Source organism: Curcuma longa, chromosome 2 (genome assembly GCF_044706935.1).
Source record: "Curcuma longa cultivar G26 ecotype Majalengka, Jawa Barat chromosome 2, ITB_CL_G26_1.1, whole genome shotgun sequence".
NCBI lineage: Eukaryota > Viridiplantae > Streptophyta > Magnoliopsida > Zingiberales > Zingiberaceae > Curcuma > Curcuma longa.
Genome location: NC_133862.1, coordinates 3,416,498 through 3,436,724, shown reverse-complemented (window position 1 = coordinate 3,436,724; position 20,227 = coordinate 3,416,498). Strand labels below are relative to the sequence as shown.

The 20,227-nt window shown below is 39.8% G+C and overlaps 3 protein-coding genes and 1 long non-coding RNA gene across 4 annotated transcripts in view; 2 read left to right on the top strand and 2 right to left on the bottom strand.

Moving 5' to 3' along the window:
• Positions 1 to 343: 343 nt before the first annotated feature.
• On the top strand, positions 344 to 2,596 carry LOC141821912 (L-type lectin-domain containing receptor kinase SIT2-like). Its single transcript, XM_074709294.1, has one exon. The coding sequence runs from the start codon at positions 417 to 419 to the stop codon at positions 2,439 to 2,441; it is 2,025 nt and encodes a 674-aa protein (XP_074565395.1). The 5' UTR covers positions 344 to 416; the 3' UTR covers positions 2,442 to 2,596.
• A 4,872-nt stretch (positions 2,597 to 7,468) lies between these two features.
• Positions 7,469 to 8,662, top strand: LOC141817886 (uncharacterized). The gene is made up of 3 exons (XR_012600878.1): positions 7,469 to 7,732; positions 7,982 to 8,067; positions 8,603 to 8,662. It is a non-coding gene; the product is annotated as an uncharacterized LOC141817886 (long non-coding RNA).
• Positions 8,663 to 12,373: 3,711 nt separating this feature from the next.
• Positions 12,374 to 20,227, bottom strand: part of LOC141821827 (ras-related protein Rab5A-like) — a 13,953-nt gene continuing 6,099 nt past the window's right edge. Inside the window, exons 6-7 of the mRNA XM_074709195.1 lie at positions 12,846 to 12,939; positions 12,374 to 12,665 (exon numbers count right to left, since the gene is read on the bottom strand). Coding sequence (XP_074565296.1) covers positions 12,556 to 12,665; positions 12,846 to 12,939 — 204 coding nt within the window. The 3' untranslated portion in view covers positions 12,374 to 12,555. The remainder of the gene's footprint in view (positions 12,666 to 12,845; positions 12,940 to 20,227) is intronic.
• Positions 15,015 to 17,246, bottom strand: LOC141818091 (uncharacterized). The gene is made up of 3 exons (XM_074705673.1): positions 17,193 to 17,246; positions 15,419 to 16,948; positions 15,015 to 15,359 (listed from the first exon to the last, which is right to left on the bottom strand). Exons 1-2 carry the CDS (start codon positions 17,244 to 17,246, stop codon positions 15,851 to 15,853), a joined length of 1,152 nt encoding a protein of 383 aa, XP_074561774.1. The 3' UTR covers positions 15,015 to 15,359; positions 15,419 to 15,850.

Here is a 20,227-nt window from a genome sequence, read left to right as displayed (position 1 = left end):
TAAATACAACTGGCTGTTCAGCTGATTAATCAACAGATGTGAAATTCATTTGGATTGATTCTCGAGCAGACATTTGTCATTACGTTAATCATTCAACAGTCAAAAGTAACATAGGGTTTTGATGAAGATGTGAACGGATGATACTTGGGCGAGGAGTAAAGTCCAAGGCAAGAAGGCGATCCAGGACAACACCAATAATGTAAGACAAGAGTATCGACATCCCGTCAACACCCCACCTTTGACTAGGACAGATTTCTAATTATATTTCCATCCTGTCTTTTTCCTTCCTAGAGGATCTAACCCTTGAAGACTTGTCCAAGACTCTGAATTCAAAGTCAATGCCTTTGCTCCTTCCAAACAAACCTGCAAACATTGAATAAAAGTATACTTGCAAAGGACTAGTATCGTGGCCAGCGATGCTCCTCAAGACTTGTCTCTTCCTTCTTCTTCTCTTCTTCTTCTTCCTTTTCCAAACCATTGCTGCTTCCTCTGATGGTTTCCTCTTCAATGGCTTCCGAGGTGTAAACCTTACTCTCGAAGGCCTTGCGACCATAACTACGACTGGCCTCTTGATGCTCACCAACACGACCAAGGAGATCGCCGACCACGCCTTCTACCCATCCAAGTTCAATTTCAAGAATCCCTCTGATGGCTCCGTCTTCTCCTTCTCCACCACCTTTGTCTTCGGCATCGTCTCCGTCGATCCCAACCTCAGTGGCCACGGCATCGTCTTCATCATCTCCCCCACCGAGGACTTCTCCAGCGCCATCGGAAGTCAATACCTGGGCCTCGTCAACCTCAGCAGCAACGGCGAATCCTCCAACCATCTCTTCGCCGTCGAGCTCGACACCATCCAAAACCCGGAGTTCGGGGACATCAACGACAACCATGTCGGAGTCGACATCAACGGCCTGAGGTCCAGAAACTCCAGCCATGCCGGGTACTACCCCGACGACGGCCAGCCTTTGAACAACTTAACCCTCCGGAGCGGCCAAGTGATGCAAGTTTGGGTCGACTACGACGGCAAGGAGAGGCGAGTTGATGTCACCTTAGCTCCGGCGCGGATGACCAAGCCAAAGAAGCCTCTTTTATCTACCAAAATTGATCTTGCCGGAGTTCTGATGGATTCCATGTTCGTCGGCTTCGCCTCTGCCACCGGGCCTTTCTTGACGTCTCATTACATTCTGGGTTGGAGCTTCAGCGTCAACGGCACGGCTCAAGCGCTGGACTTCTCCTTGCTGCCGTCGCTCCCTCGCACGAAATCGAGTGACCGATCTAAGCTCTTCGATGTCTTGCTGCCTTTAGCTTCCGCTATCTTTGTTCTGGCGGCCATTACCGTTGCTCTGTTGATCGTGAGGAGGAAGATGACGTACGCAGAGGAACTAGAGGAGTGGGAGATGGATTACAGCTCCCATCGGTTCTCCTACAAGGATTTGCACAGAGCAACGAGAGGCTTCCGGGACAAGGAGTTGCTTGGGATCGGCGGCTTCGGGAGGGTCTACAAGGGCGTGCTTCCGAGCTCTAGATCGGAGATCGCCGTGAAAAGAGTGTCCCATGAGTCGAGACAGGGGATGAGGGAGTTCATCGCAGAGGTGGTGAGTCTCGGCCGGCTCTGCCACCGGAATTTGGTGCCGTTGCTAGGGTACTGCCGCCGGAAACGTGAGCTCCTCCTCGTCTACGATTACATGCGCAACGGTAGCCTCGACAAGTTCCTCCATGATTCCGGCAAGCCGGCGCTGAGCTGGGCGGCGCGGTTAAAGATCATCAAAGGCGTGGCGGCGGGGCTTCTCTACCTCCACCAAGATTGGGAGCAGGTCGTCATCCACAGGGACATCAAGGCCAGCAACGTGCTGCTCGACGAGGAATTCAATGCGAGGTTGGGAGATTTCGGGCTCGCAAGATTGTACGATCATGGCGCTGATCTGACATCCACCAACGTGGTCGGGACCATGGGGTACCTCGCGCCGGAGCTCGCTCGGACCGGGAAGTCCTCGACCGCGACCGACGTGTTTGCGTTCGGGACGTTCGTGCTGGAGGTCGTCTGTGGCCGGCGGCCGGTGAGCTCCTCGACGGAGGAGCAGGTGGTGCTGGTGGATTGGGTTGTCCAGAACTGGCGAACGGGGTCGATTACGGCGACGAGGGACGCGAGGATGGGGGAGGAGTACGAGGCCGAGGAGGTGGAGCTGGCGCTGAAGGTCGGGCTGCTGTGCTCGCACCCGTTGCCGGCGGCGAGGCCGAGCATGAGGCAGACGATGCGGTATCTGGAAGGGGAGGAGCCGCTGCCGGAGCTATCGCCGACGTACATGAGCTTCAGTGTTTTTGCGCTGCTTCATAATGACGGCTTCGATGATTACCTGATGTCGTTTCCGTCGACGGCGACGGCGTCAGGGTCGGCGACGTCGGTGGCGACTGCGTCCAGTGTGTATGTTTCAGGTCGATGAGAGGAGAGAATTTCCGATGACTGATTTGAAGTTTAGGATATCAAGTTAAAGATTTGGTGTGTCGAATTGTTGCAGAAGCCATTGAATCTTGTATTTTCGGTTGAGTTTGACTTTCTCGCCGGCATACTTCACAAGAATACACAAACCTTCGTCAAGAGACGCCATGAACAACAAGAATTTGATAGATTGCTGTTTCGGCTGAAGTTTCCACGAAGACCATTGTCTTGTGCATACGCCAGATTGCTGTTTCGGCTTAAGTTTCCACGAAGACCATTCTCCTGTGCATCCGCCTGCGCTTTCTGCACTTTTTACAATTCTGTTCCACATAATTAATTTAGCTATGCCCCACACGGTGTGCCCGATGAGATGGTAAATTGAGAAAATTAGTTGGTCACGATGAGGAGGATATTACCTTGACTACGTTAGAATTCAAACCTTTGTCATATTTTACAATCTTCTGCATCATAACCAACTCAACTATATTCCAAATCACTTCATCTTCAATATAGGAGGAGATGAAGATTTGACGATAAGTTAATAAAAGATTTGAAAAGTCACACACACACCCAAATTCCTAGATTGCACAAACAAACAAGCTACTCTCCATTAAATAGCATGCGCGTTAGAAGACTTAATTCTGGAATAGGCTTTTGTAGTAAAATGCAGAACATTAATAAAAGTATTTTTTTTAATAATTATTTTATCTTTTTTAATAGCTAATTATGAGACAAAAAATAAAAGAAAATTAAAAAATTAAAATTAAAAATTAAATAACTAAAAAAATATTTTGGTACTATTTTAATTAAATCATCATCACTTTGTTGGTGCTGCTTTGGTTAAATCATCATCACTTGATGCCACTTTAGTTAAATTATCATCATCTTCGTGTTGATTTCGTTAAAATAATACTGTCTTGGTGGTGATTTCTTAAAAGCATCATCATTTTGATATTGATTTTGTTAAAGCATCACCGCTTATAGGCGAATTTTTAATTCGGTTCGGTTTATTCGGAATTTCGGTTTTATTTAATAAAAAAATCGGTTTTTTCGGTTTAATCGGTTCAGGTTCGGTTTTTAAAAATTTCGGTTCGGTTTACCCGATTAAACCGAACTAATCTCATTTTAATCGGTTCGGGGCCTCGGGCAGTAAAAAAACCCTACCGCTACTGCAGTAAAAAAACCCTACCGCCGCGATTCCCTCACTTCCCTCTGTCGCGACCTTCCTCTCTTTATCGTGATTCCCTCAGTCGCGAGTTCGCCCCCGCGACTCTCCACAGACTTCTTACGCCGCTGCTTCCTCTTTGGTTCTTCCCTTGTTCTCGCTCTCTTCAGTTCTTCCCCTCATTCTCGCTCAGCGCCGTCGCGAGTGGCGATTCTCCCGACCTCGCGCGATTCGTGTCTCGGTCTTGGCCTCCTGTCTTTTCGCGTCCCACACTCCCACTCGCCTGATCCCCTCTCCTACCGGCCGCTCGATCCCACCTGTGCTCGCCAGTCGCTCCTGCTTTTGCCCTAAATCCGAGACTTGTGTTTTTCCTCCAGCTCCTGCTTTTGCTATTCTTGCTGCTGAGATTTTTCTTGACTTCTAGTTTAAAGGACTTCTTTTCTGATTAAAAGCTGCTTTTGCTATTCTTGCTGCTGAGATAGGTGTAAGTCGAGCAATAGGAGGGTTTCTTAAGCACCCTACCAAGGCTTAGCGTGAGTTACAGAGTCTCTCCTCAAGTCTACAGCCAGTCAGCCACTGCACCACAGATTACAGGTATACTTCTATGTCCATAATATCTACAGCTTCTATGTTATTTTTTTCCATAATATTTCTTATTGAATTCAACTATTTAACTATGCAGATATCAAATCCTGATAGTATCATCATGTTTTTAGTTTTAGAGTCATTGAGTTTCATATTTGTCTTTTAATAGCATTCTATATTTGTGCATTCTGTATTTGTGCATTCTGTAATTATATTTGAATAGTATGATCACATCTTATTATATTTTTTAACAGCATTCTGTATCTGTGCATATCACACTGATGGAAAGAGATTTATCAAATATGGATGTTAATAATAGTTGTTCAATACCACAATCTGATATTGGTCCTTCAGTGGGAACAAAAGCTACTGTAGAATCTAAAGGAAAGGCATTGAAAAGAAAAGCAATGAAACCAAGAAGTGAAGTATGAGATCATTTCATAAAGTTTACTAATGATGCATCAGAGATAAAAGCCAAATGCAAATATTGTGATAAAGAATTTTTTTGTGATCCACGTAGGAATGGAACAACAAGTTTGAAATCTCATATGACCACATGTAAAAAACACCCTCATGTTATTGAAACAACTCAAGCACAGTTAAGTTTACAACTAAATTCAAAAGAGGGTGAGGTATGTTTGACTTCTTGGAAATTTGATCAAGATGCATCTAGAAAAGCATTAGCTAGAATGATCATAATGGATGAACTCCCTTTTAAATTTGTAGAAAGAGAAGGATTTAAAACATTTATGGCTATAGTGTGCCCAAAGTTTCGAATTCCATCAAGATGGACAGTTGCACGTGATTGTGTTGAACTATATACAGTTGAAAGGGAAAAATTGAAAAATTTGTTGCATGATTCAACACAAAGAGTTTCTTTGACTACTGATACATGTACATCGATTCAAAATATCAATTATATGTGTCTAACAGCTCATTTTATTGATACAAATTGGAAGTTACAGAAAAGAATTATCAACTTTTGTCCAATTACAAGTCATAAAGGCGAGGCTATTAGTTTAGCCATTGAAAATTGCTTGAGGGATTGGGGAATTAAAAAAATTTGTACTATCACAGTTGATAATGCAAGTTCCAATGATGTTGCAATCAATAGTCTCAGAAAAAAAATGATTAATTGGGATTCTATTATTTTGAAGGGAGAACATATTCATATGAGATGTGTAGCTCATATAATCAATTTGATTGTTGCTGATGGCTTAAAAGATATAAATCAATCTGTGATGAGGGTCAGGAATGCAATTAAATATGTTAAACAATCTCCCTCTAGATTAAGCAAGTTCAAAGATTGTGTAGAAATTGAAAAAATTGAAAGCAAGAACTCATTATGCTTAGATGTACCTACCAGATGGAACTCAACTTTCTTGATGTTGAATACAGCTCAAAAATTTGAAAGAGCATTTGATAGGTTTGATGAACAAGATCCATGCTTTAAATTAGATCTTCAATATACAGATTGGCAGGTTATTTTGAATGAAAATGGAGAGATGATATTTGAACCAGATGGCAAACCTAAAAGAGAATTGAAGATTTTTGATGGGAAACCAATAAGTGCAGATTGGAATACTGTTAGACTTTTTGCAACTCTACTGCAAGTTTTTTATGAGCTAACATTAAAAGTTTCAAGATCTTTGTATGTCACATCTAATACTTTTGCACATGAGATTAATTCTATTCATACCATCTTGAAGGGTTGGCAAGAAAGTGATGATATTGATGTTTATCGGATGGGAATTAAAATGAAAAATAAATTTGACAAGTATTGGGGAGATCCTGAGAAGATGAATAAGTTGCTTTATATTGCGATGGTACTTAATCCAAGACATAAATTAGATTTTGTAGAATTTATGTTAATTGAATTATATGGAGATGAGAAGGGTATCAGAGTAGGAAAGACAATAAAAGACACTTTATTTGCTTTGTACAAGAATTATAAAGAAAAAATGGAGCCTCAATGCAATACTTCAAGAGTTCCACCTATTTCAGAATCAGTTGACAAAGACAATGCTACAGAAACTATGAGTCAAATAGATTTGACAAGACAATCAATCTTTGCGAAGTATAAGAAACAAAAGGCACAAATTCTTGGTGATGGCAATATATCAGAATTAGACAAATATCTTAATGAAATAGTTGAAGAGTATTGTGATACTTTTGACATTTTGGGATGGTGGAAGCAAAATTGTCACAGATTTCCTATACTTGCTCAAATTGCTCGTGATGTATTAGCTATTCCAATATCAACAGTTGCTTTAGAATCTGCATTCAGTATTGGTGGTCGAGTACTTGATTGTTTTAGGAGTTCATTGACTCCTAAAGTGGTAGAATGTCTTATTTGTACTCAAGATTGGCTTCGATTAAGTTTGAAATCACTCGACATTGAAGAAATTTTAGAAAATGTAGAAAAACTTGAAAGTGGGTTTTTCTTTTTAAGAAAAATACAATTAGATTTTTATTTATAATTTATTTATTTAACTTGTGTTTTTTTGTCAGAATTTTCAAAAATTATAATTGTAACACCCATATTATTTTTCCCTATTTTTAGGATTTTAATTAGAGTCAAAATTATAATAGAGGTCCTTTAGTTAAAGGATAGAAGGGAGTATTGATCAAATAACATAGAAAGAAAAATTTGTCTCACGAAGACGAATCCAACAAGACCGGTTTTGACCAAATCAGAGACCGTTTGGTTGATGAATCAAATAAATCCAGATTGAACCAAACTGAACCAAGTTGGTTTGGTTCATACCGAAAGAAGTTTTGATAAAATAAAATAGGTGAAAAGATTCATCTTGCAAAGACGAATCCAACAAAACTTGTTTGGGTCAAATCGGGAGTCGTTTGACTAGTGAACCAAACGAACCAAGGTCAGACCCGGTTCGCTATAGTAACATATTCAATTATTTTAATGAATCATAAGTTTAATTGGATTTAGCCGGTAAAATCACGGTAGTTTAGAATTAATTGGGTTACTGTGCACTCCTCAAATAAACGCCGACGTCTGTTCCCTGCGCGCGATCGCGTCCTCAGAGTTCGGCGGAACCGAAGGACGCCGCCCTGGCTCCGCGTTCGCCGGAGAAAACGTCAGGAAGCAGCCTTTAAAAGGCCGTGCAAGGGAGGAAGGCGAGACACCAAACCCTAGCTGCAGTCTCTCCTTCGCCGCTGCCCTTCGCCAAACGCCGCGTGGAGAAGCGGAGCAGCCGCCGCCCCTTCCCTCACGCGAAGCCGACGCCACCGGTTCACTGGGAGTTCCTTCTGTCCGACGACTGCCGTCGTCGCCGTCCGCGTACCAAAGACAGGGCATCGCAGCCGCCCGTCGCCTGCTCGCGGGGAGGAGGACAGCGCCCTTTGCCTTCCGTCGACTTCCAACCCACGCCGTGCCGCGCCGTTGTCCACCACCGACGGCCTCCGCCGGTGCCCAGCCCGCACCACTGCACGTGGCTCTGTTCACCCGCCCGTGACCTACTGCCCCTGTCCGAGCGGAGAAGAAGAAGCAAAGTTTTAATTAACTGGATTAATTAAAACAGGTAAGTGATTAATTAAAGGGTTATTCGATAATCTAGTTTAATTAGATACTGATCAGTAAGGTATTTAATCAATCTAGTTTATTTAATAATGAAGGCCAGGTTGATTAATTCGATTAACGAACATTATAATTGGTTAATTAATCACTAAGGATTAGTTAATGATTAATTAGTATATAGTTAAAGGATTGGTTAGATCAGTTGATTGATTAGTAGTTAATAACAGTTAAGTCATAGTTATGAGTTTGTTAGGTCACGCGAAGGAGACGTTAGAGCACCTCGGAGAAAGAGCTTCGAGTTCACAAACCTTAGCGTTAAATTCCTAGTGAGCGGATCAAGTAAGTACATCTCTCACCTGCAGTATGAGTTGCTCCGTTGTTTTCTTTATTCTGTCCATAGTATGTAGAGCATGCATAAAGTATTATTTCCATGACATCATTTTATGTTAAAGCATGTGTAAATTGTTGCTTTCCGAATTGCATGATATAAGACGTATAAGAAAAGTATTTTACTTTAGACAGGCGGGTATCGGGCGCAAGGCCCACGGGCACAAGGCCCATAAGAAAAGGAATTCTGGGCACAAGGCTCGCAAAGAATTCTGGGCACAAGGCCCATAAGAAAAGGAATTCTGGGCACAAGGCCCACAGAGAATTCCGGGCACAAGGCCCACAAGAAATTTAAGTGATACTCCGCCGGGCCCAAAGAAGGATGTTTATTTATTTTAACTTATCTATAGTATAAGTTTTCTCATATCATTTACCAGCATTTTCTTTCATATAATAGCATATATTATGACGAAATTTTCTATGATTTTGTGAGATTAGGTATGTACTTACTAAGCGTTGCTTATAGTTTGTATTCCTCATATTGCAGATAAGTAAAAGGAAAAGTTTTAGGAAAGAGGAGGCAGCTGGAAAGGTGTTCGATGTGTGGTGTTGGCGGAACCGCGGAATAAGATCAAAAATTATATAAATGTTTATTTTATGTCCAAAAATCATTATTTATTTCTTTGCTTCCGCTTGTTAAACAGAAAAGAATGTTTTAAACTGTGTTATGTTATTAAAGTTAAAGTACGTAACGTCTCCCTATTAAGTATAAGAAAGAGGGGGGCGTTACATTTATATATGAGTAAAAATCTTAGTCTCTTTTCTTTTATATTATTTATTAATGCATGTGTGTTCTTGCTAAGTAATTAGTAGGAGAAAGAAAATTTTCATTTGCAGGTTAGCTATTCACCCTCTCCCCCTCTAACAATCTAAATCTTCCGTTGCAACAACACCTTCTCCTTGGGTTTACATTAATAGTGCTTTAAGAAATTTACTTAAACTACATTAGATTAAATAATGATATGCAACATAAGTAAACACAAACAAGTACTATATGGCATAGTGATTTAACATGGTTCGCAACCTTCAGGTTGCTGCTCCATGATTCTAGTAATCTGTTAGATGGATCCTTCCCAAAATCACAGCTAACTTTCTCTTTTCTAAAGAAGAACTTCAAATGTGAAGAAACCTTGTTATAATCAAGTATTTGATACAATGAATATGATCAAGAATAAGTAGAATGATTAAATATAAATATAATGAAAAGACAACTTAAATAAATATATCGAATATAAGTAGAGCTACTTAGGAGAGCTTCTGGATGAGCGTGGGGCACTTATAAAATGATTACTTTTCTATGATCAATGTGATTAATATAATTGATATCCCGAGGGCTATTGACCCATATTTAAATTGGCGCTCTGATTGACTGAAAGTTCCTTCGGTCACCCTAGCTTGACTATTATCCATTGCCCCTTTCGAGGTGCTTATCCATCACATGAAATCGCCTTCGGTGGCATGGACACCTATATGGCAGCCTTCGTCAAGAAGTATTTGCTACATCTGCACATTTAGCTTTCTAGTTGCCTGAACCTCCTTTAATCGTCTAAAGCCTTATCACATCAGCACTTATCCTAATCGCCTAAACCTCCTTCCAATCTCTTAGACCTCTAATTGCCTGGGAGCAATTTCGATCACCTAGAAATCAAAGTACTCCTATATCACAGAGTTAGTATAGCACACAAATATAACTTATGATCATTTTCAAGAAAATTACAATTGTTTATCAATCTTGACTTTAAAACTCCTATTAGTTTCTCAGTTAGGTCCACACCAAGTTGCAAGTCTATTCTCATCTCAAAGTAAAGGCACCCCTCACAACCTTCTTTGCGAGATGGTCCTCTCCTATACGTACTTTGCTTGGTTACTCAAGACTTTTTTACTTTTGTCAATGTTCAGTGTTGTTGACCTTGTTGTGGTAAGGAGCACCAGATGATCAAACTTAAGTTTTGATAATGGTAAAGGTAGCACAGAAAAATCCTAGTTGTGGCTAGGCACAGGAAAGCCCTAGTTGCAACTAGGCAGCTGAAGTTCTAGATGGAGACTAGGCAACTGAAGTCCTAATCTAGAGGATTAGACAGAAAATGTGGTTTGGAGAACTAGGCAAGGAGGTCCCGATCAAGAGGACTAGGTAGGAAGTCTTATCAAATCAAAAATAGTAGAGTGGAAGTCTAGGCAGGTCTGGAGGATCAGACGTCGGTGAAAGACCTGAAAGTCGAGAATCAAGGCTAAGAAAATGTTCAATAGGTCTGTAGGACCTAGTTGACACAAAGGAAATTTTCTCGAGTGGAATGGGTGAGGACACATTCCCGGTAAGGGGAACAATAGATGTTGGTTTGACCTAGAGTTTTACTGGAAACCTGAAGTCAAGACCAAACAGTTGGTTAAACTGTTTACTTTTCTGTTATGCTTTGAATTTTGAACTAACTTGTAATGCAGAAAATTGAAAATTTATGTTCCGGACGCCCTTATTTGGATCCAAGCAGCAGAACGGGACAACGTGGTGTAGAGAATCCTATACGATAAACAACAAATTGCAGCGAAAAAAATATCTCTTCAATGATCCATGCGAAAGAAAACTTATACAAGTTTAGATCTATAAAATCATATCTAATAGGGTATACCTTTGGAGTGTGCCCTTCGGCTATCCCACTCATCCAAAGTTTGCTGGATCTCTTGCACATTCAAGTGCCCGTGCCTCTATGTATATCCACACAAACACTCACTTTTAAAGAAAATTTTGGTTGTGCTAGCAACCCTTGGTGGTGTGTTCAGCCAAGAAAAAGAGAGGCAAGAAGATGAACATCCAACATGAGTTTTAGGAAGAAAAAACTCTTTTATACTCAAGCCATGAATACCAAAGGTTTTTAGACTTTTGGTATCCCTTATCAATGCATGATTAATCCTTATTATTCATGCATGATGAATTTAACTTCATCTTCTTCAATGCATGATTAATCCACATTAATCATGCATGATAAATCAAACTTCATTCATCAACTTGGTTTAATTTGAGTCTAACTCAAATTTAACCAACTTAAGTCTAACTCAAGTTTTGACTATCCAATGAGCTTAATTGTTCCTTTAGTCAAACTAAAATGAACTCATCTTCAAAATATAATGTTATTTGTGTGTGACCCAATAGGTTCTTGTAACATTGGCAATGTCTCTAAAACCTATTTTAGAAACATAAGCAATGAGTGACATCTAGCAATGCATCATTGCTACCCAAGTGACAAGAATGTCGAGATTCAACAGAACCTTCATAACTATGATAATGTATACCATGCCTTCTATCCTCGATATCGAGGCATAGACTGTGTCATCCTCTTATCAATCTTTATGTTTCTTGATCCTCAAGTAGACTCACTCAAGCAAATGAGTTTAATATCTCATATTGACTCATTTGAGCATGACCATGCATTTCGTGGTCCTGCTCTATCAAGAGGCCGAAAGATATCACTCCCATGATATTGGAGGGATAGATCTCATCTACATCACTCACATCCCTCCGCATAATTTGTTACATACCTAGTGATCGCCTTTATAGTCCACCCTATTACGGGTGACGTTTAACGATACCAAAGTACATAACTCTTTATGTAGAGAACAGTAGTGACTTCAGGTCTAAGGATTATTCATATCAATAGTCACATGAGAAAGTTTATGACACTCATATAATGATCCATGAAACTTTCTCATGGCGGATCAATTCAGTACACATTCTCTAATGCATACCCATGTGTCAACTCGATATCCCATATCCATGACTTGTGAGATCAAGTTATCTAGTTAACCTACATGCTAGTCTCAACGTATTAATATCGTCCTTGAATCTTAATGCTTGACTAGGAATAATTAAGAGTAGTATTCTCGACATCATCTCACTATCGACTCAAAACAATCGATATGATGTAGCTTAGAACTAGCTACCCAAAGACATTATTATACTTAGTTATATGACACAAACAAAAAGTAAGCATAATAACCAAAAACCTTGTCTTTATTAATAATAGAATATGATACAAAAGTTCCTAGTTAATCATCATATAATTGACTCTAGGGCTACTATTAACACGAGATAGATGAGGTGGCAAAGTCTGAGTGGTCGAAACTGTTGGCGATCCTTAGGATTATAAAATAAACCACCCTTCGTTGCATCGTGGGAGTTAATGTATATAGATTATCTACCAATGTATCAGAACAGATAATGCTACTATTTTTCTTGATAATAATATGTTCACTTTGGTTCAGCATGTACAAATCGGCAAAGGAACTGATTTCTTTAAAAATAATTCTGCAACAAAACTACCATTCACAATTACAACGAATGGGTGAACATTAACCACTAAAATCAGAAATAATGTACCTGAAAACATATTCTCCTTAAGCGACTCATATAAACACAGTTTTTCTTTTAGAGAAAGCATGAAATATTTACTATGAGGAGCAGCAAGACGATGCAGCCACTGGTTTGTTGTTATCGGGTCTACCAGCTAGAGTCATTCCTTGAGGGGTGTGTACTGGCTTTACTTGTGTTAGTCTTTTTGCTGAAAGTTAACCACCCAAAAAGTGTTAGTCATACTTATCGCTGATGAAAATCAAAGGCCACTAGTTAAGAAGGTTACGATGGTACACTGTTATGTGGCAAAGAAAGAAATTTCAAACTCTGATAACATCCTGAGTTAGCATAAGCTCCATGCTTTTATGTGCATCGATAACAAACTTACCGATCTCGTAGAATATGTCATTAACATTAATTGCAGTTTTGGCTGAAGTTTCCATGAAGAAAAGACCATTCTCCTGTGCATACGTCTGTGCTTCCTGCAATTGGAGTCACTCCATCTTCAATATAGGAGGAAATGAAATTTGACGACCAGAAGTTAATAAAAGATTTGAAAAGTCACAAAAAAAAAATTCTAGACTGCACAAACAAACAAGCTACCTGCTACTCCAGTAAATAGCATCTACATTAGAAGACCTAATTCTGGAATAAGCTGTTGTAGTGAAATGGAGACCTTATTTTATCTCCACCCAAGTAAAAGGATCTGCACCTAAAGACAGATGTGGACTTCTTGGTGCAAAAGAAACACACTAAAAATTGTGTTAATGCACCCCCCAAATGAGGTATTTACATGGTCCAAAATGGCATTCTTGTCGGTGACTGACCTTGTTATGTTTGTGTTCACAGATTACCTTTCACCAAATCCATTGCTGGGAGTTCACTTCAGCCCTTGTACATACATTCATAGTGGATGAATTACCTTTCTTTCTGTCAATAGATTTCTAAGATAATGCAAGGTATCAGAGGTAAAACAAAGAAATTTAAAATTCATATTGCCATATGAGACCAAGAATGGTGAGCTCGCAGAACATGTGCATCAGGTGATTAGAGGGAATTCTGGTAAACAGTGTTCAACAAGGTTGCTTTGATTTTTAGCAAATAAGCATGCTTTCCATTGGAGGTCAGAAGATTTTGATGGACAGTGTGCTCAATCATTCATCAGCTTACCATACAGGTGTGGTCTTTGTTCCTAAAATGGGTGATCTTTGACATGGACAAGATTTACGGAACTTTTCTATGGCACCATGGTGCTGAAAAATCCTCTGCTGAAACTTAGCTAAGTGGAGCCTCGTTACTAGACTGTTACAGGAAAGTGGTTTGGGTATTTTGAATTTGGAATTCTATTATAATCTTACCTCTTCTTTGTTCTCGGTAATGTTTTGAAAAGCAGATTGTGCAGTAGGCAGATCTGAACAGGTCTGCTTTGCCTAGGGGCTAGGCAGACCCTACTAAGCAGGTCTTTTAAAATGGAGGGCCAAAGTAATCAGCCTAGGTGCCTCAATCCCGAGTCCTCCATGTCTCTTGAGTCCTACAGCATAATTCCTCAGCTGCTCCTAACTCTTCGATGTACCTTCGCACTACTCCACTGCTCCCATCCCGATGACACTGCTTCTGGTTTAACTTTCAGCTTCTTATTCCCCACAATAGCAGCAAAAATCACAGCTGACACCCCTTCACACCCGATGCTCCTTCTTATGACAACAGTAGCAACAACAACCCCTCTTATCTAGCTATATTTTCTCCTTTCTCTTGGCTATTTTTTCTCTAGGTCTTGATGTTAGGAATAGCAATGATAAATGAAATGGTGAAGTCCGATATAATTAAATACTGAGATAATCAGTATTTGATACGGAAAATACTGAGATGATCAGTATTTAATCAATGGTGAGATGAACAGTCTTTGATTATTCGATTTGTGTTTTGGTCAAATATCTTGAAAAGTATTTGATTATATTAGTATTCAATCATTATTTTCATCAAATATCTTGAAAGGTATTTAGCTATATTACTACCTTGTTAGTATAAAACTTCAAATTCATGTGATAAATGGTAAATCCTTGTTTTAATAACATTTTAATGTGAGTCGCCTAGGGGGGCCGACCTCCTACTGCCTAGAAGTGCTTTTGAATACCTTAGTTCTCCATCGTGGAAAGTTGTATCTGAAACTGAAAGCCAACCTTAGCAAGCTATCATTAATGAACTCATTACTTTACAAGTCACTGGACTGAGGTTGTACCAACTTGGTCTTACATTGGGAAAGACCTGATACCAAAATAGGATCAACTCTTTAGGAAACGAAGAAAACAATTCAAGACTCTGCTTAGAATTGTTTTCCCTCCAAAGAGATTTATTGCGGAAACTCTCAAACTTACAAACTTCACTCACTTACAAACTTACTCAGAATAGATCACTTGGTGTTGCTCAAGTGTGTCTAAACTGATTACGCAAAACCACTTATATAGGCTAGAGGAGATGGTGATAAGCATGAAGCGGGTGCTCATTGGGCTCCATCGGTCCTTCTTTACCATCACTCTCCATTGGCCATTACATTATTTCACAACTAAGCAACTACAGCTGTAGCGCACTTTGAGCGGCTCCCCGAGGCTCAACTCTTAGTGCCAGCATAAAGTAGAATTCTTTCCTAATAATTTACATAAAGTAAGATAACAAAGGACGATTTGATTCCTTGCCTCGTCAGATGTCGTCCTTTACAGCATCTTTGGGTTCCACCATGCTTCACGGGCTTTGAAATCATCACTTCTTCCAGGTATATTAATTGTTCTTTGCCCTTTCCTTTTTCTTGGTCATGAAGTGTCAGTTGATTCATATCTTCTTCTAACTCTCTCTCAAGATCTCCTTCCTGACCTTTTCTGAGTGCTTCTACTTCAATCTGCAGTCTCTGGATTTCATATTATAAATAAGAAATGTAGTTGAACAATTCTAAAACTAATTATTTACCATCAAATTTTACTGGTGGTGGTGCTTCCACTTTAATCTCCAGCTCCAAATAATAGTCTGCACAAGGTGTACAAACTGTTAATAAACATACCTGGCAGTGTCCTCTAGCTCTCTTGCTAGTATTACACCCGCAAAATCTACATCTAATATGCTGAACACTGATTTCAGTATTGAATTCCCAGATATGTGAACATCTGTATTGTTCTTCTGGAATGTCTACTTGTACCTGCCATCCTGTCTCTTTACCCAGCAGTACGAACAATGTCTCTGGTAAAATACTGATAGCAGAGTTACAATACTGTTCAGTTGCTGTTTCTCCTTCTGAAACACTACAAATGACATCTGAGTCACTTTCTTCTGGGTCAATAGAAACGACATCGAACTCTTCAGGAAGCTCGAGTTCTTCAAGCATAGCTATACGCTCCTTGTTTCTCACTTTATTTCTGCATTCCCGGGCAAAGTGCCCTTCTTCACCACATATAAAGCACTGCATTTTCTTACCCTTGTCCTGTCATTCTGAAACTTCTTTTTAATAACTCTGACATGGGTTTTATGTGGTTTCCCTTTGTATGTTTGGGCCTTTCTGAGCCCAAATCTTCTTCTTTCTGGATTATGCATAACACCAGGTAAAGGTATCTGAGAGCAGAATTGAAAATCTTTTGCGCTCCTCTGTAGGGCAGCTTGCTTGCACATTTCTAACATCTCTTGATTGGCATGATATATTCTGGGTAGTATACCAATCGTATTACCTCTGTGTTTTTCTTGGAATCTCTTCTCCAAATATTCCCCAATCAAGGGTGGCATTTTCTTGTAAAATTTATTTGACAATTCTTTATTCATAAAGGCTCTCCCGGTCTTTGCTGCAAGCTCCTTATACATATTCATGTAAGTATTCAAATCTCTAGTATTATGACATACTAACCTTTCCAGGTCAAGGTAAGCTTGATTTTGTTGTGCCGTTGATCTAGAGGCGGGATCTTCAAGAGTAAACATTCTTCTTATTTGGGACAGAACATTCTGTGCTTCATCTGCTGAATTGATCAATTTATCATACTGGTTAGGGAACATCATTTGATATTGGACGAAATACTTCTTCTCTATTTCCCCAAGAAGATTCTCTATAAACTGGACTTTGGTTCTCTTATCAGTCCAAATTTTTGAATCCACCACATTTGTAGTTATGGACTCCCATCTGGAAATCACATCATTATAGAGACTTATATTTGTGGGTAACACAAGCATTGCACCTGTTTGTTGCTGTGCTGATGGAAGCATCCATTGCTCTGTATTATATACTCCTCGAATTTTTCCCAGCTTTGCTCCCATATAGGACATATTCCCATAAGGATTAGAAGTAGCTGGCTTTTCAATAGCTGAAGCATATTGAGGAGGACCCATCATAGAATCCTCTGGTGGATTATATGCTGATGATGCCGTGGAGGCTAGAATTCGCTGGACTTGAGCCTCTATCTGGACTGGATAGTCCGTTGGTAAATCTAGCTCAAGATGAGCTAGTTGAATCTCCTCATCCTGTTGGAAGTTAGTTTCAACAGGAAAATAAGAATCAGAGTCAGTCGACTCTTTGGGATTTGAATAAAATTTCAAGACTCTGCTTAGATATTGTTATTCCCTCCAAAGAGATTTATTGCGGAAGCTTAGGTCTCAAACTTTCAAACTCACACTCAAACTCAGAATAGATCACTTGGTATTGCTCAAGATGATCTAAACTGATTACACAAAACCACTTATATAGGCTAGAGAGATTGTGATAAACATGAAGCGGGTGCTCATTGGGCCCCATCTGTCCTTCATTACCATCACTCTCCATCTGGCCATTACATTACTTCACAGCTAAGAAACTACAGCTGTAGTGCACTTTGAGCGGCTCCCCGAGGCTCAACTCTTAGTGCCAGCAATAATTCACATAAAAGCCAAATAATTTACATAAAGCAATATAACATATACAGGACGATTTGATTCCTTGCCTTATCAGATGTCGTCCTTTAAAGCATCTTTGGGTTCCACCATGCTTCACGGGTGGATCTGCTTTACCTCAGAGCATATTCTTTTCATTCTTTCCACGACGTTCCATAGATCACGTCGGTTTTGCTTTAATTCTGGCAAATTTTTCTTCCAATAGTTCAAATCACTATCTTGAGGCCTTTGTGAACTTTGAGGAAATAGGTCCCGCCTTCCTCCTTCCTGGTGTGCTCGATGTCTCGAAGTCGACTTCCTTCATTTGAAGAATCATTTCCAGCTCATGCAGGCTGGAAAGAACATTTTGTATAGGCTTGCTCTTCAATGCTAGCCATCTCCTTCCTTTTGTCGTACTCTTCTTTATACAGAATTCCCCTTGAAGTCTCGCAGATTAAGTCTTCATACCGCGTCAGCAGGGGATACTTTGTGGAGGCTGAAGCTTCCTCTTGCTTGTCTGTAAATAGTGAGAACTGCCACCGTCTCTGGCTCCGTAATTAGCCTGGATAAAGTGTCAGCAAATAAATTCAATTTCCCATCTATGTGTTCGAAATTTATCTTTATCCCTGTGCCGGTAATGAAATCCGTGAAAGCCAGCCATCTAACCCTTGAGGGTTTATTTCTTGCAGTCTTATTATGGAAGGAAATTATCGCCTGACAGTCTGTCCTGAGCGTAATTTCTTCTTTATATAAGAAATGTATTTTCAGGGCTGTCATGGTTTCCATTGCTGCAAATATTTCCGCATCAATTACTGATTTAACCACTCGGAAATTTTCCATGCGCGTATGCACAAATTTTCTCAGAACTTCTGGGATCATATTTATTCTTCTTCCACTTACATACTCCTCCCCATCCGGTCATTGAACCGTCAGTCTCAAGTATAATATATGCCCCTTCTGGTGGTATATCAAGATCAGGCAAATTCTTAACCTGCTCCTTTATCTGTCTGACTAATTCCCAGTCGGATGACTTCATTCTCTTATCTCCATATATTGAAGTTTTCTCATACAGGGGACCCAATTTAGGCACTGAGGTTCGGAATATAAGTTCTGGCATAATTCAAGATCCCTAACCATGATCTAAGTCCCCTTTTCTCTTTAAGCTAGTCATCTTTGACTTCAGTAATATTTTTGATTATATGGGGTTGAAGTCTAAGCTTTCCTTCCCCTATCTCCGCTCCTAAGAATTCAATTTTTGGTACTGCTATCTGACACTTAGTGGGAGATAACACTAATTCATGTTCTTGACAAAGGTTAAGCATTATTTTCAAATGCTTAATATGTTCTGCTTCAGTTTGAGAAAAGACTAATATATCATCAATATATACTGCAATAAAATCATCAGTACCTTTGAATACATAGTCCATCTTTCTCTGAAATACAGCCGGTGCATTTCTTTAATCCAAATGGCATTACCAACCATTCAAACAATCCTTGTGGACAAATAAATGTTGTCCACTTCACAGAATCCGGATCCATTGCAATCTGATGAAAACTTGATTTCAGATCAAACTTGGAGTAAATTTTTGAATTATTTTATTTGTCCACAAGGATATTGAATGGTTGGTAATGCCATTTGGATTAAAGAAATGCACCGGCTGTATTTCAGAGAAAGATGGACTATGTATTCAAAGGTACTGATGATTTTATTGCAGTATATATTGATGATATATTAGTCTTTTCTTAAACTGAAGCAGAACATATTAAACATTTGAAAATAATGCTTAACCTTTGTCAAGAGCATGAATTAGTGTTATCTCCCACTAAGTGTCAAATAACAGTACCACGAATAGAATTCTAGGAGCGGAGATAGGGGAAGGAAAGCTTAGACTTCAACCCCATATAATCAAAAATATTACTGAAGTCAAAGGATGAGCAGCTTAAAGAGAAAAAGGGACTTAGATCATGGTTAGGGATCTTGAATTATGCCCGAACCTACATACCAAACCTAAGTGCCAAATTGGGTCCCCTTTATGAGAAAACTTCTATACATGGAGATAAGAGAATGAAATCTTCTGATTGGGAGCTAGTCAGACAGATTAAGGATCAGGTTAAAAACCTGCCTGATCTTGATATACCGCCAGAAGGGAGCATATATCATACTTGAGACAGACGGATCAATGACCGGATGGGGAGTATGTAAGTGGAAGAAGAATAAATATGATCCCAGAAGTTCTGAGAAAATTTGTGCGTACGCGCATGGAAAATTTCCAGTGGTTAAATCAGTAATAGATGTTGAAATATTTGCAGCAATGGAAACCATGACAGCATTGAAGATACATTTCTTAGATAAAGAAGAAATTACGCTCAGGACAGACTGTCAGGCGATAATTTCCTTCCATAATAAGACTGCAAGAAATAAACCCTCAAGGGTTAGATGGCTGGCTTTCACGGATTTCATTACCGGCACAGGGATAAAGATAAATTTCGAGCACATAGATAGAAAGTTAAATTTATTTGCTGACACTTTATCCAGGTTAATTACGAAGCCAGAAACAGTGGCAGTCACCATTACAGACCAGCAAGAGGAAGCTTCAGCCTCCACAAGTATCCCCTGCTGACGCGGTATGAAGACTTAATCTGCGAGACTTAAAGGGGAATTCTGTATAAAGAAGAGTACGACAAAAGGAAGGAGATGGCTAGCATTGAAGAGCAGGCCCTACAAAATGTTCTTTCCAGCCTGCATGAGCTGGAAATGATTCTTCAATGAAGGAAGTTGACTTCGGAACATCAAGCACACCAGGAAGGAGGAAGGCGGGACCTATTTCCTCAAAATTCTCAAAGGCCTCAAGATGATGATTTGAACTATTGGAAGAAAAATTTGCCAGAATTAAA

Bases quoted from the DNA above. Each gene is read 5' to 3' on its own strand.
- LOC141821912 (XM_074709294.1), top strand. From the start codon at position 417: ATGCTCCTCAAGACTTGTCTCTTCCTTCTTCTTCTCTTCTTCTTCTTC.
- LOC141818091 (XM_074705673.1), bottom strand. From the start codon at position 17,246: ATGGAGAGTGATGGTAATGAAGGACAGATGGGGCCCAATGAGCACCCG. The intron at 16,949-17,192 runs GTTTATCACAAT...AACTTCCAACAG, and splicing joins CCAATGAGCACCCGCTTCAT to GATGAGGAGATTCAACTAGC.